Source organism: Mustela lutreola, chromosome 1, assembly GCF_030435805.1.
Source record: "Mustela lutreola isolate mMusLut2 chromosome 1, mMusLut2.pri, whole genome shotgun sequence".
Classification (NCBI taxonomy): domain Eukaryota; kingdom Metazoa; phylum Chordata; class Mammalia; order Carnivora; family Mustelidae; genus Mustela; species Mustela lutreola.
In genome coordinates this window covers 287583557-287600754 of record NC_081290.1, presented here as the reverse complement: position 1 = coordinate 287600754, position 17198 = coordinate 287583557, and the positions used below count along the sequence as shown (strand labels likewise).

The window sequence follows — 17198 nt, the reverse complement described above, 5'->3', positions numbered from 1 at the left end:
GTCAGCGTCCACAGAAACGCCTGAGGGAGGCGTCCAAGGAGCCACCCAGCCCATGAGGTTCGGACGAGCCCGAGAAGTACGTCCTGGGGAGGGGGCAGCAGGTCTGCCACTCTGTGCGATGGCCCTGGGTGCCGCATTTCTTCTGATCATTTTGGTGGTCACGGAGGAAGTGGTAGGACAGCACGGCCTTTGGCCCAAGATGCCCTCTCTCCCTGCACGCTTGGACAGAATCAGAGAATTCCAGCCCGAGAGCCCCCATGGGGAGACAGGAGGCAAGCCCTTGGGTTCTTGTGCGCTTACGAGTCAGCTGGGCGTGTGCTTAAAACACAGGGTCCCCAGGGTCCACCCGTGAGGCCTGGCTGAGGCCCAGAGCCTGCAGGGACACACACACCTGGTGTTCCTGGTGCAGGTGACACCCCCCTACACACACACACAAGGCCAGTCAGTCCCGGGTCAGGTCCTGCGGCTCTGCTGTGTGGCCCAGCGTCTTGGCCGCGTCGACCTGGCCTGAAGACAGCTGGGCACTCCGGCGGGACAGAAGACGACGCACTGCCTTCTGCAAGAACTTGGCCTTTCTGTCAAACCTTCCTGTCTCCACTGTGACCAGTGCAGACACCTGCAGGCCTTGGGGGACAGTGTCACACAGCAAGTGGGGCCCGAGGGTCAGCTGGGAGGCAGGGACTGTCCTGCTGCCGAACTCCCGCCCTGCCCCCGCCAGGAGGCATCGTGGAACTCGCTGGCTCCGCTCCGAAACCCAGAGCGGTTTTATAACCACTGCCCGGCCCACAACCCCAGCAAGGCCGCGGAGGCACCAGACGTCACCTCCCCGATGTGAGCTCCGGCAGGGCTGCGGGAGTTTCCGTGGTGACTGAGCTCGCGCTGCCATCCCTGCCTGTGAATCAGCGCCTCCCCCGTCCCCACAGGCAGGTGTCTTCCGACTGAAGATGGCAGATGCCGTGGGAGGGCCCGCCGGGAAGCCGGGGCTGACGTTCCGGGCCTGCGGCGGGACCCACACTTGTGTTCGTTTCTGGCAATAATAGCCATTTCCTTTTGTTTGGAATTTAAAAGCAAAAAACCAAAACAAAACCAAGAGCAAACAGTTCTCCACAAGAGCTTTCTCTCAGCCGCCTCCACTGCAAAGGACATTCACGTCCAACGTGGCCGGATGGGCTAGCGGGACAGATGGCGCCCAGACCCACGTCCTCTGGAGGAGGGCGAGTGTCCACCAGCTCCGTACAGGCCCCCTTGGCTCGCCCCTCCCTGGTCCCTGACCCAGCCCGGACTGCGGTGACGCCCCTCTGAGTGCACCCAGGGCTCCGTGCAGACGCGCCCGCCCACCGCCTGCTGCTGAGTCCAGTGAGGCCACACGGCCCCTTGGTGACAGGCCCCCCCAGAGGAGCATCGGGGCTCCCAGGACGTGGGGGCAGGGGGACGTGGGGGCACGGAGACGTGGGGGCTGGGCGGCATCGGGCCTACAGCTAGCACAGACACACGCGTGCCTGGCCACGTCGGGAACAGTGAGCGGGTCTCCAGCTCCCTGCCGAGCTCCCCCGTGCTCCGCCCCAGTGGACGAGGACCCCCCGCCAACGACCCCCCTCGCTGCGGGGACCAGGACTGACGCCTGCTTATTCCTGAGGAGGCTCTGGTTCCACACCCTCCCTGGGGCCCCAGCTTCCACTCTGCTGTCAGCACAGCCGCCCCCCGCCCCAGTGCGGTCACCCCCAGGGGCACACACGAGCTTGCTCACCGCGTCGTCCAGGGAGAACTGGGACCCCTGTGCGAAAATGCAGCCGTTCATGGCGATGAGGGCGCAGCCGTCGTAGTACAGCCGGTCCCCGTCACAGCCCTTCTGGTTGGCCAGCAAGTAGATCCCACCATTCTGGAGAACACACACGGCTGCAGGACCTCACCTCCCTGTGCTCAGCCCTCCCGCCACACCAGCGAGCGCACCCCTGCAGGGTAACCACATGCACGCTGTGGCCCTTCCAATGCCCGTCGCCACCCCTAGCCCCCAGCCCCCCAGGGCCCTCACGTGACCGGAGGAGGTGGGAGTCCAGGAAGGACAAACTCCTCACGGCAAAGCCGAGACCCCAGGCTGGCTTCGCTGACCCCAAGCCTCTCCCGTGATTGTGCCATGCTGCCCAGTGAGAGAGGCCACCTTGAGGGCACTCCCCGTGCTCTGGCTCAGCGCCAACGAGCCCGCGGCACTCCTGCAGCCAGCACCGCGACCCTGGGGACAGGCCCGGATGCGGGGGAGTGAGCCTGCGGCCGCTGGACACCATGAGCCAGGTGTCCTGCTCCAGGGAGCGGGGACAGCAGCGCCTGCCTCGCCGGTTGCCGGGGTTTAATGAGGGCAGGCGGGTGGGGCCCCAGGAGAGGAGTCCGTGCACAGTTGCTGAGCCCTGGCCATAACCACGGGCACCGGCACCTGCCACACAGGCCTTGTCCACCTGGGCTCCAGGTGCTCAGGCATGGGGGACGCAGCACCGGCCCACCGTGCGCACACCCCGGCATCGCGGCCTATGCCTACCTTGGCGGTGGCCATGGTCACCAGATCAACCCTGGTGTGGGCTTTGCGCAGCACGTGGTGGCTGCCCGAGGCATTGGTGAAGATCTCCACGCCGTCCAGGCCCATGTCCACGTGTGGGCTGCGGGCAGAGGCGGTTGACAGGAAGAGACGGGCTGCACACCCACCCCGCCCTCCCCAGCCCCAAGGTCCCCAGGCCACGCCGCCAGGGCTGCCGCACGCGGGGCCGGGCCTGACCTGCGGGGCGTCCAGAGCTCCTCACAGATCTCGCTCCCGATGCAGGTGTCCCGGGTGGCCAGCACCGCGTCTCCAAAGGGCACGGTCTCCTGCAGCCAGAGGACAGGGCCCATGAGACCCCTTGGCTGTGTCCCATCCGGGCTGAGTCCTGACCTCACCACCTTTTCCTCCCCATCCCAGTGTGGAGCACCCCCAGCCCACGCGCCCTGGCACCAGTGGGCATCTCACTAGCTGGGGGCTGTGCTCTGCGTGGCCGCGGGGCTCACTGTGTCCCTCTGCACTTGAAGCTTCCGTCGGCACAAACTCCCACAGTCATCCTCGTTATTAAGAATAAAGGGTCTCATTTAGCAAGGGCCACTCTACGTGAGCCGTGGCACCGTGCACCTTTCTGCGTCACCCACGCTTTTGCTGGCCTGACCCGGTGGTCCTACCCCTGTGCCCAGAAGGACCCGAGGCTCATTCAAGAAACCTGAGAAAGATCGCCCAGAGCCCAAGGGGCAGGGCCGGATGCCAGCGTGTCTGTCACCAAGAGCCACGTTCACCAACCACACATGGCAGGAGCTCCCCAGGAAGGCGCAGAGTCCCCCCTGGGATACCGGGCGGGGTGTGGAGGCCCTGAGCCCCCCACATGCTGACAGGCCATGCCAACGCCACTGCTACATGCTGGCACGGGTCCAGCTTGGCCACCACCCATAATCCCTAAGTTACAGAAGAGGTGTTACTTTGCTCAGCCAAGAAATGATCCCGAGGCCTGGAGCACATCCTAGAACACCTGGCCGAGCTCCCTGATCTGTGCGTGTGCGTGTGTGCGAGACACCCATGCTGCCCACGGAAGAGCCACAGTGTAAACCTGGCCCTTTCTTCTCTGATGCCTCCTGCCACGGACGGACTAGGTCACTGTTCACTGTGGCTGTGAGGAGAGCCCTCACCCAGGAGCCCCGCTGGCTGCTGTGGGACCACCGTGCCCCTGCACGACGGCCATGTGGCAAACGTGAGCACGTGGGCACGGCTGCAATCCACACCCCATCGTGAGAAGGCCAGGGTCAGAGCGACAGGCTGATGAACCACACAGCTGTAGCCAAAGCCGGGCTCACGGACTATCCCTCCTCCGGGGGCCTGAACGGTCCACGCAGAGCAGGTCCTGGGCAGTCCTCACCCTCTTCCTGGACACATCCCTCGACCTTAACCCACAGTTACTGAAGCCAACTCAGGGAACCACCGTCAAGCAGCTACCGCACAAAACCCTTCCAGTGGCAGATCCTGGATTTCAGGATACACCAGGATCCCACGAGAATGAAATGGGAGCATCCCACGGTCAGGACTGCAGTAGACACGCCCGTTTCAGACACAGACACCCACGGAGTCTGTTCTGGGTCACGATGACTTTAGAATGTGCTCACTGCCGCAGTTCAGGGTCAGAGGAGTGTCCAGGTCACTTGGGAGGTGACCAGACCTGCCATCACCTCAGCCACGCCTGTCCCCCACTGTCCATGCAGAAGGCACTGAGCCCAAGCGGACCCCTGGAAGGGCCTCGCTCCCAAATCAAAGCCTGTGCCAGAGGCGTAGTCTGGCTCCCGGGTGGAGGTAACGTCCATCTGGGGGCCAGGGCGGCCGCTGTCTGCTGTCCTCCAGGGACAAGGCAGAGGAAGCCACTGATGCAAAGTGGCCAACGGGGCGGAGCCTCGTGGGAATTGGGGGAGGGGCCCTGCTCTGGCTCAAGCCCGTGCCTGAGACCCTGATGAATCCCGGCTAAGCCGTCCGCTGGAGGGAGTCCGTGCATGGCCGTGAGCCACCTGGAGTGTAGCCATCGGGGGACAGAGAACTCCGTGTCACAAGCTGACCTGTGCCTGTTGGAGCGCTGCCCCCACCACCACTTCAGAACCTGACCGTGTCTGGAGCGGGGCCTTGGAAGACATGGTTAAGGTAACATGAGGTCACCGGGGTGGCCCTGATCCAGGGTGACCAGGGTCCTCAAGGAAGAAGGAATCAGGACACAGACACGCACGAGGGATGACGCCGTGAGGACCCAGGGAGAGCACGGCCGTCCACACACAAGGAGAGAGGCCTCGGGGGACCCACCCTGCCCGCCCCGCCTCCCGCGCATCGGCCTCCAGGGCCGAGAGGCAAGCATCTGTCATTCAGCACCGTCCCCTCGGTCTGGGTGCTGTCCTACGGCAGCCAGAGCCCAGGGATACCCCGGCAAGCGGAACGGGCTGGCAGGCAGAGCCCCGAGAAGGCGGGGCCCCCGCAGGACCCTGTGTCCCAACTTCCGACCACCTGTGCGAAGCGGACAGAGCAGGGTTCCAGCCGTGACCCCAGCGGCTTCCCGTGGGAAGAGGGTGGACGCAGCCCCCGGATCAGACCGGACGATCCCAGCTCGGAAGGCCAGGCCAGCCACGTCCAAAAGACACGCCAGGTGCCAGATGCTGGGTCGTCACACGCTGAGCAGGCAGCCTCGGAAAGTCTTCCTTGAGTTTTGCAATTAGAAGCCTCCTTCCCCAACCCCAAAGTTGGCTGCTTGGGTGGTCCCTTGACCCAGGCAGCAGCCCCAGCAAGAAGGAGCCCACTGAGGTGGGGTGGGGACCCCTGCCCCAGCTCCCCTGGCACTCCGGCTCCCCTGGTACCCTGGCGGGTGAGCTGGAGGAGAGGGGGAGGCCCGAACGGGCAGAGCAGCACTGACGTGGGAGAAAGGAGGCGCCCAGCACCCCCGGGGCTCCAGCCTTCCTGCTCGTACAGGAATCTCTCCCCGTGTTTGGCTTTGTTCCTCCCCCCGTCAGGGCGGGTGAGGGTCCTGCCCCACGCGGTGCGCGTTAGCCCAGAACAGGGACATCTGGCTGGAAAATGAGATCCAGTCACACTCACCTGCTGCGTCACATCCTGTATCATCCGGGGCAGAAAATACTCCTCTGTCTGCCTGCGGAGGGAAGCACCACAGACCTGAGGATCAGCATCTCAGAAAGCAAGAGGACAGCCTCCCAGCGTGAACAAACACCAGCTGCGAGCTTCGAACCCATGGCTTGGCGGAGGGCGGTCAGCTGCGCACGCGCCTTAACCGTCCCCCTCGGGGGAAGAGAAGCACGTAGGGTGAACACAGGAAAGTCCGGTGCGTTCTCCTCGCGGACACCACGGTGCCCGGGGGCTCCGACCGACTTGGCTTCCCCACGCCTTGTGGTCCAGCGCTCCTGAGACACATGTCACAGCCGTCCCTGCAGAGCCGTCACGCTTCCCCCAGGAGAAATCCAGCCGGACGTCCTGATGGGTCTCTGAGCCCAGAACAGCACACGGCATTAGCCAACACAACCGCGAACCCGCCATCACCGAGAAGACCGGACGGTCTCCCAGCGGGACGAGATGGACAGTCTAACACAGAACTTGGGTGACAGGCCTCCCCAAGGGCTACGCGGAGAGCTGGAATGTAAAATCTAGTTCACAAATCCAATCCCAAACGGGCTGTTACAAGACGCACCACAAAGACCCGGAGTTACGTAGATTTCTTCTCTCTGAGAATTCACGAGAACCTGGGATGGCGGCAGCAGCTTTTACTTAAGTCGGTTATAAAGCTGGGAAATGGGAGGGTGCTGCCTTCTGTCCTGCGCTAAGGACGAGGCACGCGACCCTGCTCACCTCCGAGACACCCTGCCGTCCCACAGCGAGCGCTCTACCCACCGCGGGCAAGTCTGCTGATGGCGATGTCACTGCGTCAAAACGCTCATTAAAGGGACGAGTCCCCCCACCCCACAGTTCCCCTCCTTCCCCGCCACCCCCACCAGGACCCACTGAGGACGAGACCAAAGCAAACCACCAGGAGAAGGTATGCGGTCACCGCTGCGCTCAGTCTCTGCTCCAAGGCCAGCGATCACCTTGTACCTGGCCGGTGAAACTCGCCGGGCTTCACCCAGAGCAGACATCACAAGTACGGGCCCTGCACGGTAGCCTGTCATCCGGACCTTGGCTCAGGCTGGCCCGACCTCCACCCACCGACCCCACACCTGACCCCTCTGCACAGCCTATGCCCTTCTCTGGCTGGATACCCTTTCCTCCCAGCCAACACCCTCTGGAGAAACCTAGCTGCGGACTCCTGCCAAGAAACCCGTCTTGGCCGCCATGAGCCTTCTCTGCCCGGAACAGCTACAGAGCCCCAGTGACGCCTGCCTCACCCCGCTTAAATCTGGGGGCACAACTGAGAACATAACGAAAACGAGTCGATTCTCAAATTCTCTGCAGTCAAGAACTGGATCATTTTTTCTCATTTTCCCAGGCCTGAAGCGGTCACGTGGTCATCACTATGGTAGGGACACAGGGACGTGCCCCACCATCGAGGCCATTTTGGCGCGGCGCCCGTGGGTAAAAACTTCTGTCGTTTCAACGGTGCCGACGGGACAGTGGCGACTCTAGCTCAGCGTCAGCCGCGACCCCGCCACGGGCGTCACCACGCGAGCGCCCGTCTGGAGGAGCCGCCACGAGACCCACACGTCCACATGACGGGGACGTGCGACACCAGACTCCCAGGAAATCCAGAGACAACACGCCCCAGGAACAGATCTCAGAGAAGAGATGATCAGACGGTGGGAGACAGGAGAGCCTGTGCGCGATGAAAAGGGTCTGAAAAACTGGGACCTGCACAGATCTGAAGAACAGAGTCTCCGGCCGGGCACAGCACAGAGGACGGGGTTAGAGGAATGAGGCCCCAAGAGAAAACACAGGTACGTGGCGGAGAGAGGGCTGAAGACCCGGACTCGTGGCGCCCGACGGCGAAGACAACAGAACGAAAGCATCCGAGAGCAGAGACAGAAAATATTCCCCAGATCACAGCCCCGACAGCAGGGGCCCCGGGGGCTCAGCGGGTGAAGCGTCTGCTTCGGCTCAAGTCATGGTCTCAGGGCCCTGGGATGGAGTCCCGCATGGGGCTCCCTGCTCAGCGGGGAGCCTGCTTGTCCCCTGCCCGTCCCCAGCTCGTGCTCTGTCGCTCTCTCTCAAATAAACAAATAAATCTTTAAAAAAAATTAAAGTCCCGACGGTCATGTCAACACTGCCGGGTGCACACGGGGCGGGCAGGAGGAGCCCAGCAGCCGGAAGCTCTGCCCGCGAGGCACGGCCCTGCCGACAGCTGTGCGCCCTGACGGCCGCCGGCCGGTGCACCTGCTCCCGGCCTCGACGTGCCTCACACGGTCCCCGCTGTCCCCAGCCTGCGTCTCCTCGTGGGCGTCCTGCCTCATCCCCGCGAGGTGCCCACAGGTTCACAGCACGGGGGAGGGGAGGGCGGGCGCTGCCCCCCCCACAAGGCCATGCGCAACTGTTCTGCAAAGTCGCCCTTGGTCTGGCGCCCTCGCGGGGACCTGGTGCGCCCCAACGGTGCCGCCGGCTCGCACCGGCCGCAGCTCGCACTCTCCGGCACCGGCTCGCCCGCTCCTCGCGTCTGTCAAATCTCACCGTTGTTCTTTGTACCTGTAGCTGCCCGTCTGAGTTTCTCGGATTGAGAACTTTTTCTGTTTTCTATTGATTCGGGCGTCCCTTATACACCTGAGCGGCAACCTTCGGGCATTCGGCAAACGCTGCTGGGTCCCCTCCACCTGCCGGCGCCCTTCTCAGAGCTAAGGAGACCAGGAGGACAGGGACAGGCCACACTGACGCCGGCCGCTCGCTGCACGCAGCGCCTCACACACCGACTCGCGTCAGCCCCACAACCACAGCCCTGCGGGGTCACCGCCATGGTGGGCCCCAAGGTGCACAGAGGTCAGGTCGCTTTCCTGGCCCCAAGGGGCCCGGCCGGGTGGCAGAGGCGGGGTTCGACCTCCCACCGCCAGAGACGCCTGCTCTGTAAGAGCCGCAAACAAGCCCTCCGAGAGGCTCGTGCTTGACCTAAGCAAGCACGAGAAAACGAGAGCTCTCAGAAGATGGCCACGTGCAGATTCCGGCAGAGATGGAGGGTCGGGGGATGGAATCTTCTGGAGTGTGAAAAAGCAGAGCTAAGACCACCAGAGAAGATGGCCCAGGAAATCGGATCCCCAATCAAGAGACGTTCCAGAAACAGAGCCCAGAACAGAAACTCGCCCAGAAAGGACGACCTTTCCGGAAGCCAAGGGTCACAGGGCCACAGAGGGCCTCACACAAGGGCCCAAAGACCCACACCAAGGCCCGTAGAACAAAATGTTAAAAGAGCAAAGGTAACGAGAAGCTTCTCCCCCAGCCCTGGAGAGAAGAAAACTCGGAGTAGCGGCAGGCTCCTCCCCGGCGAGGGCACAAGCCAAAGACAATCCTTCAAGGGACACAACTAAAACCATGCAAAAAAGTTCTGTTGAACCTAGGGTTGTTTTTTAAATTCTGCAAAACTATTTATCACACATAAGAGCCCCCATAAAGACATGTGCAGGCAGGCAAGGTAGCAGAACCCCCTCAGTGATCCTGCTTAGAAAGAAGCTATTGGAATTTACCATAGGAAGTGGACTTGGTCTTCCCAGCACTGAGCTGGCCCTAAAGGTGTCATGCTAATGGTGTCAGTGGGAAAGGCCTGCTGGTTGCCGGGGCCAACCCAGGAGTTGGAGCTTTTGGACCCACCTCCGGGACTGGGGAGGCACCACTGGCTGGGGGTGGAGTTCAGTGGCCAAAGGCCAATGATTCCATCAGTCACGCTTTCACGAAGCCTCCAGAACACCGTGGAGAACAAGGTTCGGGGAGCTCTCGGGTTGGCGACCGCGTGGAGATCTGGGGAGAGCGGAACACCCCAGCTCCGGCCCCGTGCATCTCTCCCACCTGGCTGTCCTGATCACATCCTATTAGAGCAAACCGTGGTCCAGAAGTCAACCTCAGAAGGGGTCGTGGGAACCTTTGAACCTACTAGAAGCCATGTGCCTGCAAATGAGCAACTCCTCAGAGACAGTGACGCGTGGGTCAGTCCAGGACAGGGAGAAGTCCCCCAGAGCTGTGCAAGGGGTTGCATGCCAAAACCACACCACTTCCTATATAAGACTATGGAGCATTCGAAGATACATCACTGGAAGCTCGACCTGCAGCAGCAGCAGCACCCGGCAGGCACACTGGGCGGGTCTCTCAGCCCGCGGGTGACTGTGCCCCTCAGGGCACACCTGGCAAAGTCAGGACACATCCGAGGCTGTCACAAAAGAACTGCCTGTAGGGGATGCCAGGGGTGCTGCCGTGCCGTGCGCTGTGCAGGGGATAGCCCGAAGCCTCGGGCCGAGACCCCTAGACACCAGATGCTCGAGGGGCCACAGTCGATGAGCTTCTGTACTAAACCAGCCACTCTGTAACCAGCAGCCTCAAGAGTGTTGTGCTGGAAACGGCAGGAACGTGCCCCGGGTTCTCACGCACCTTCTCCAGGATGTGGACCACGGCTCCGCCCAGGGAAGACAGGACACAAGCGTCCAGAGTGGCCACGACCCGCGCGTCCTGCTCGGGGCAGCGGGACTCACCGGCTCCGGGACCACGGGGTGAACCAGCGCAGCTCCCGGTAGTTGCCCTCATTGGCCAAGGCCATTTTGGGTCTGATGAGCAGGATCTTCCTGCGGGCAGGAGAACAGGACGGCGCCTGAGGTGAACGTCTGGCAGGCAGGGGCGGCCCATGGGTTTGCCCTCCCCTGACAAGGGATGATGCCCGAGTCGGCGAGACCCAGCAGGTGTGCTGTGTGGGCGGCTGAAGTCCGGTGTCTGCCGGGGAAACAGGCACACCGCCCTCCCTCAACAACTCCCAGCCAGCGGCCTCACCCACGGTCTCTCCTCATACCCGAAGGGTCTACGGCGGGCAGAGACCAGAAGCAGTGACATTAAGGACCCGGCGTTTCTGGAAGCTGCCGCCCAGCACACGGCTCCCATGGTTCCAGGGACCACCCGGTTCCCGGGGGCACGGCCAGGGCAGCAGAGCCTGGGGGAGGCGGCCGTCACTTACCCATTGAGAAATATCACCCTGCAGTTGTAGCGGACATTTTTGTGCATGACAGGCCTGCGGAGAGAGAGGACACACGCGTATCTGTGAACAGCAAAACCCCATGTCCATTTCCGTGCGAAGCGTCCTCAGGCCTGGGAGGGAAGCACGAGGCTCCGTGGCAGCTTCTGCAGGGGGCTCCTGCCCTGGCGGAGGCTCCAAAGAGGAGGGACTCTTCTAATGGAGCAGTCATTCCGTCTCCGACTCTCCCTCTCTCCTGGAACATTCTCAGACCTTCCACGGCTGCCCCCCCACCTGCACACAGCCCTGTCACCGTGTCATCTCTCCGTCCCCTACTGGCCTCAGGCACCAGCCCCTATGCCTTCCCGGTTCTCCTTCAGCACACCTCCTGACCTGCGGCCTGTGCCCCTTCTAGGAGGTGGGCCCTCTCGGGGCCGGGGGAGCTGAGACACGTGTCCCCCACTCTGCCTGGACCCATCCCACAGACAGTGCACTTCCCGTCCCCCCCCACGCCGGACCGTGTCCTCCCCGTCCGCAGGAAGCCATGGGCTCTGCTAGGGCAGAGCTGGGCAGGCATCAAGGGCGTCAGAATATAATCATTGTTTTGTTCAGAAGCTTATAGGCCCAGATAAATGCTGGATCTGGAAAAAAATATCTTTATAAATATGATTGTTAGCATTTTAAGAGTAAAAAGTAGAAAAATAAAAATAGGATTATAGGCGCCTGGGTGGCTGAGTCCGTTGAGTGGCTGGCACTCGATTTCGGCTTGGGTCATGACCTCAGGCCCCACATTTACTCCCTGCTTCTCCCCACTCCCTCTGCCCCTCCCTCTCTCTCTCTCAAATAAAGAAATAAATCTTTAACAAAATAGGATTATAGACTCCAAGCCCCCAGAAGAAAGCGGAGTACAGGAGAGCTACCAAACACAAGGGCAAACCAGAGGGAGACAACACGGCCAGAGCAGGACCGAGCCCCTGTGCGGCCTGAATCAGGACACGCAGGAACGTCCAGGTCCTAATTTCTGGAGCCTGGGACCTGACCACCTGACGTAGCGAGGGGGCTTTGCAGACGCGATGACTAAGCTACAGACCCTGAGATGGGGAGACGACCCCGGATGCCGGGGGCCGCGCAATCAAGTCACCAGGTCCTTACAGGAAGGAGGAGGGACTCAGAGCAGGAGCTGTGAGCGAGGAAGCAGAGTCGCAGGGGACCGCTACGTACCCGCGCCCTATACAGCTGCGTCCCTGGACCCCGCCCCCTACGTACCCGCGCCGTACACACCTGCGTCCCTGGACCCCGCCCCCTACGTACCCGCGCCGTACACACCTGCGTCCCTGGACCCCGCCCCCTACGTACCCGCGCCGTACACACCTGCGTCCCTGGACCCCGCCCCCTACGTACCCGCGCCGTACACACCTGCGTCCCTGGACCCCGCCCCCTACGTACCCGCGCCGTACACACCTGCGTCCCTGGACCCCGCCCCCTACGTACCCGCGCCGTACACACCTGCGTCCCCGGACCCCGCCCCCTACGTACCCGCGCCGTACACACCTGCGTCCCTGGACCCCGCCCCCTACGTACCCGCGCCGTACACACCTGCGTCCCTGGACCCCGCCCCCTACGTACCCGCGCCGTACACACCTGCGTCCCTGGACCCCGCCCCCTACGTACCCGCGCCGTACACACCTGCGTCCCTGGACCCCGCCCCCTACGTACCCGCGCCGTACACACCTGCGTCCCTGGACCCCGCCCCCTACGTACCCGCGCCGTACACACCTGCGTCCCTGGACCCCGCCCCCTACGTACCCGCGCCGTACACACCTGCGTCCCTGGACCCCGCCCCCTACGTACCCGCGCCGTATACACCTGCGTCCCCGGACCCCGCCCCCTACGTACCCGCGCCGTACACACCTGCGTCCCCGGACCCCGCCCCCTACGTGCCCGCGCCGTACACACCTGTGTCCCTGGACCCCGCCCTCTACGTGCCCGCGCCGTACACCCCTGGGTCCCTGGACCCCGCCCCCTACGTGCCCGCGCCGTACACCCCTGGGTGCCTGGACCCCGCCCCCTACGTACCCGCGCCGTATACACCTGCGTCCCCGGACCCTGCCCCCTACGTACCCGCACCTGTACACACCTGCGTCCCTGGACCCCGCCCCCTACGTACCCGCGCCGTATACACCTGCACCTGTGGAACCATGGGGTCCACGCACTGATGTGGAGTGACGTGGCATCATCCCAGAACTTACCGTCAAGTAAAGAAAGTGCCACGCGTGTCCGCGTGCGGCAGGGAGAACGCTGGGCTCCCACTGCGCTCCCTGTGCTCCCACACGCCCGGGAGCTTCTGGGGGAACCTGCAAAACCGCTTTCTGGAGCTGCCTCCGAGGGGGACTTAGGGGTCTAGAGGCCGGCGAGGGAACAAAACCCACTTTTCAGCAGAAGGCCTTTTGTATCTGGAACGGGCTGGCTCCACACCCCCCCCCGCAGGAGAGCTCGCACCTGAACCGTTCTTCTTTTCTGAGTCTGCCTTCCCGACGCTCGCGGTGGCACTTACATTCCCACGTCGCAGATGATGTCCCGAGTGACCGGAGATTCCAGAAGGGCAGCCAGGACTTGGAGCGAATGCAAGAGGGTGTCCGACTCGTAATAATGATCCCAACACCCGTAGCCACTGCAGAGGAAGGGAGCAGGCGGGTGAGCCCCGGAGATGCCCCAGGGGAGGCGAGGAGGGGGGCAGGGGAGCCCGGGAGACACTGGGGGGGCAACAGGGGCCCACGGGCCATCGGGGTCAGACGTGCGGGAGTGCAGCCCAAGACTGCACTCTCTAACCCGAGCTAGGATCACTGCTGCAACAGAAGATGTGTTTCCCCGGAAATGAAGAAACCTGTGGCCCCCGGCTCTTCCTTCTAGCTTTAAATTACACTGAGAAATTCTCGCTTGTGTCAACATGTCCACCGATGGGTTTTTTTTTTTTTTTTAACTGTAAACATAGCCAAAATCACATGGATCTACAGAGCCGGACCCACAGGAACACGCTCCTCAGGCAAGGGGCATCGTTAACCTTCCGTGATCACTCACAGAGCGACTCGTAGCTCCGGCTGGGGGTCCCGCTGGTAGCAGGCCGGACGGCGTCCCCCAGAAGCCTGCATCCCCCTCCTACCCTCCAGAGCCCGTGAACATGACCGCACTTGGGGAAGGGTCTCTACAGAAGTCACTAAAGATCTAAGGAGAAGAGGAGCCCGAAGGACTTGGGCAGGTCTGAATCCGACAGGAGGACACGACATGGACGGGGGCACGGGAAGACGGAGACGGGAGGCACGCAGCCGCAGGACAAGGGACTGGGAGTGACCGCTAGACGAGACAGGACGGGCCCTCCCCTGGAGCTTCTGGAGGAAGCAGGGCCCTGTCGACACCCTGATTTGGGGCTTCTGGCCTCCAGAACCAGCTGCCCGAAGTCACCCAGCCTGTGGGACTGTGTTTCCAGCAGCCCCAGGAAACTCAGAGCTCCAGGATGTCATGAAACGTGAAGACAGGCTTGTGGGCAGTGTCCTGGCAAGGGTGTGCCGGGAAGAAAGCAGAGAGCGTCGGGAAACCACTTCCAAATCTTCAGAAACGTGGCCTTCCTCCTGTGCAGTGGCTTGGGAGCCATGACGCAGGTGCCGAGCAAAGCTTGTGCAGGCGGACGCAGACCTCCACAAACGGGAATTTGCATGTTTAACGTCTAGAAGGCAGGCCTCTCGGCCTTGGGTTCTGAGAAGGAAAGTCCAGGTTCTCAAAGGAAAACAAGATCCAGGAGACGCCCCCGGGAGGGCTCAAGACCTGCGCTGGCCTGTCCTCTCCTGGGCAGAGTCCTGTTCTGGGGGTCTCGTGCCCTGGTGGCACCCGCGCCACATGGGGGGACCGGACAGTAACGCATGCCGAACGTGCAGCAATCAGCAGGCCCCTTGCCTCTGGGGCTGGCCGACAGCTGGAGGGGCATTTTGTAACAGGGGCTGTAAGTGCCCCCCGCCCAGTTTAGGCAGCAATCTTCTGTCTGCAAAGTCTACCAAATTGGCCCAAAGAACACAGCCTTTCTGGCAAAGGATGTCTAGGTCCGCAAGTCAGACTGTCCCAGTGGCACCGGCCCCTCACTTCCCCTCCAGGTGCCCCTTTTGGGGCAGGAGCTGGAGCCCTGACCACGAGGGTCATGAAGTGGGTGAGCTCTGGGAACGGGCTGGGCTCCCCTCCTGCCCCAGCTTCCTCTCTGCAAACTGATGCAAATAATAAAGAGGGGCCTGAGGGGGCTAAAGATGACAGGATACCGCCATACCGTCCTGGGATCCATCTTTTAAAATGACAGGTCCAGGTTTGGGGGCCAGGCGTGGGGAGAGCACAGGACTAAGAAAGGGGCAAGGACCTAACCTGGAAACGTCTGGGCCACGATAAGTCTGGGGGACGGGGCTATTGAGGGCAGCCCTGCAGTGGGAAGAACAGACAAAATATAAAGACAGAGCCAGGACCCCGGGGGTAGAGGTCACATAGACACACCAGGACCCCAGGGCCCGAGGAGTGCCTTGAAGACCACGTTAAGTGAGGGTACAAAAGCCCTTGGCTACTATGGGAGACACAGCCCGAGCTGAAGCCGGGTTCCAAGCACAGAAGTCCAGCTCACGAGGAGGACAGGAGTGGCCTTAAGGACAGATACAAAGACACTGGCAAAGAAACGCTGTTTACATGAAGCCCAGAAACCGAGGTGGGGTCATGGCCCGAGGAGGGACTTCCGATCCCACGAATGGCCAGGACTTGTGCATGTGGGAACCCAGAGGGCCGTGGACATCTGTCACAAAACCACGGTAGTTCGTAAGACACTTAAACGCAACGACCGCTTGCTTATTTCTGAATAAGGGACAAGGAGGACCCAGCTTCCCGATCGCTGCGAGAAGGCAGAGCGGAAATGACCCCTCACACTCACTGTGGAGAGATGCCGAGACCAGGAAGCGACGTGTGCTGACGGCCACAAGCGAAAGGGAGGGCCTGGGAAGGGTGGTGGGCTCCGCCATCAGCCCAGTTGCCGCACTCCAGGCGACCAGCAGGCCCACTCGCCGGCTTCCGATGCCCCTCGGCAGGCCCGCACAGCCGCAGCTCTCTGTGCCACCCCCTCCGCTGCGTTTCTGCCGCAGGGAGCTGATGCCAGTCCCTCCGCCTCCCTGCCCTGCGGGGTCCGTGTTCAGGCCTCACCATATTTCCAGTTCCGGTCCCAGCCTGTATCTTGCTCCTTTGCGTTTGGCAATTTCGATACCTGAGCGAGAGAGAGAAGTTTCAGTGCTTACACCATGGCCGGAGGCAGACGAGACACTGCTGCCGCGGCATCAGGTGGGATAAAAACCAGACCACGAACCGGGAACCGGAGCACTCAGCGATCTCCCGGACCCCGCCCCACGCGGCCCAGGAGCGGCTGTCCCACAGAACCTGCTTACACCGGCAGGACACAGGACACAGGGCCCGCAGGACTGACCCTTAGCCTGGGGGAGGAGGAAGCCGCACCCTCGTCGCTCATTAACGGGCAGGTGTGGAGGACGGAGTGCAGTGAGAGGGCGGGATTCGAAGGGCCGCGGCCTCCAGCGGCACCACCGGGTACCAGCAACCTCTGGTTTGAGACAGCAGGCCCAGTGCCCACCTGCCGGGGAAAGGCCACCGGAACAGAGACTCGGCTCTGGCCACTGACCGCCTCGCTCCAACGACTGCTCTGTGCTCAGGAGATGAAAGCAGGTTGAGGTTGAAGGTCTAGGGCACGTTGCTGAAAAGATGGCCTCGTGTGCACCTCCTGTTCTTACTGCTCTTAGGAAACCCTCTTGCAAGGAGTGGCTGCGAGCAGACGGGCTGGCGTGAGCACACCTGTGGGGCTGCCCAGGACAGCCCCGCTCCGGCTGTAGGTATGAGTAGTTGGACCTTCTCCTCTCACAGATGAGCTGGTGCTAAGGCTCCCATATGGGGACCCTCGCAACAACCACACCCTAGTCTCTAAGCTCCCAGGCTCGTCCCTTGCTCTGCTCTGCTCCTGGGGCCGGCTTCTCCCGCAGTCTACCCATCGGGATGGTCTCCAGGCACCCGACACAGGAACAGCACTCCCGCCTGTCTTGAAGTCTGACTTGCTTCAAGCTCACCTGCTCCTCGCTTGCTGACCTGGAGATCCCTGGATGTGCCGCAGAACCAACCTGCTGTCCTTGAGATCATCAGACCACTGGCCTCCGGGGTGAGGGACCTGGCTCTCCCAGATGATGTACCCCGATCGCATTCGAGAGCAGCTCAGGGGGTGTGGGGATGCCAGTGAGTCCATTCAGGGTCACGGCCGCATCCGACTGCCGCCTGGGCACCTGCTCCTCCCGCACACAGCCCCCCTCCCTCTTCCAGAACCTTCCCCTTTGAAACCCTGGGGCTCCCCCGGACAGGGGTTAGATGGCCTCTGACACGTTAGTCCATCTTCCTCGGCTGCCTGGTTCCTGAATACAGCAGCTTTCTCCCTAACCCAACCCCATCACTGTTGCTCGAGTGTGGACG

At 62.3% G+C, this 17198-nt stretch overlaps 1 protein-coding gene across 4 annotated transcripts in view; it reads right to left on the bottom strand.

Moving 5' to 3' along the window:
- Positions 1-17198, bottom strand: part of NADSYN1 (NAD synthetase 1) — a 33660-nt gene that overhangs the window by 15666 nt on the left and 796 nt on the right. For 3 of the 4 annotated variants that reach the window (XR_009348490.1, XM_059150659.1, XM_059150639.1), the window contains exons 2-9: positions 15879-15939; positions 13216-13332; positions 10665-10718; positions 10192-10281; positions 5627-5678; positions 2765-2853; positions 2531-2648; positions 1748-1879 (exon numbers count right to left, since the gene is read on the bottom strand). Coding sequence is in view for 3 of the 4 variants with exons in the window: in XM_059150659.1 (XP_059006642.1) it covers positions 1748-1879; positions 2531-2648; positions 2765-2853; positions 5627-5678; positions 10192-10281; positions 10665-10718; positions 13216-13332; positions 15879-15939 (713 nt within the window). In the remaining variant the exon portion in view is untranslated. Of the gene's footprint in view, positions 1-1747; positions 1880-2530; positions 2649-2764; positions 2854-5626; positions 5679-10191; positions 10282-10664; positions 10719-13215; positions 13333-15878; positions 15940-16155; positions 16604-17198 lie in introns of those variants that run through there. The other variant, XM_059150650.1, reaches the window with a different exon arrangement.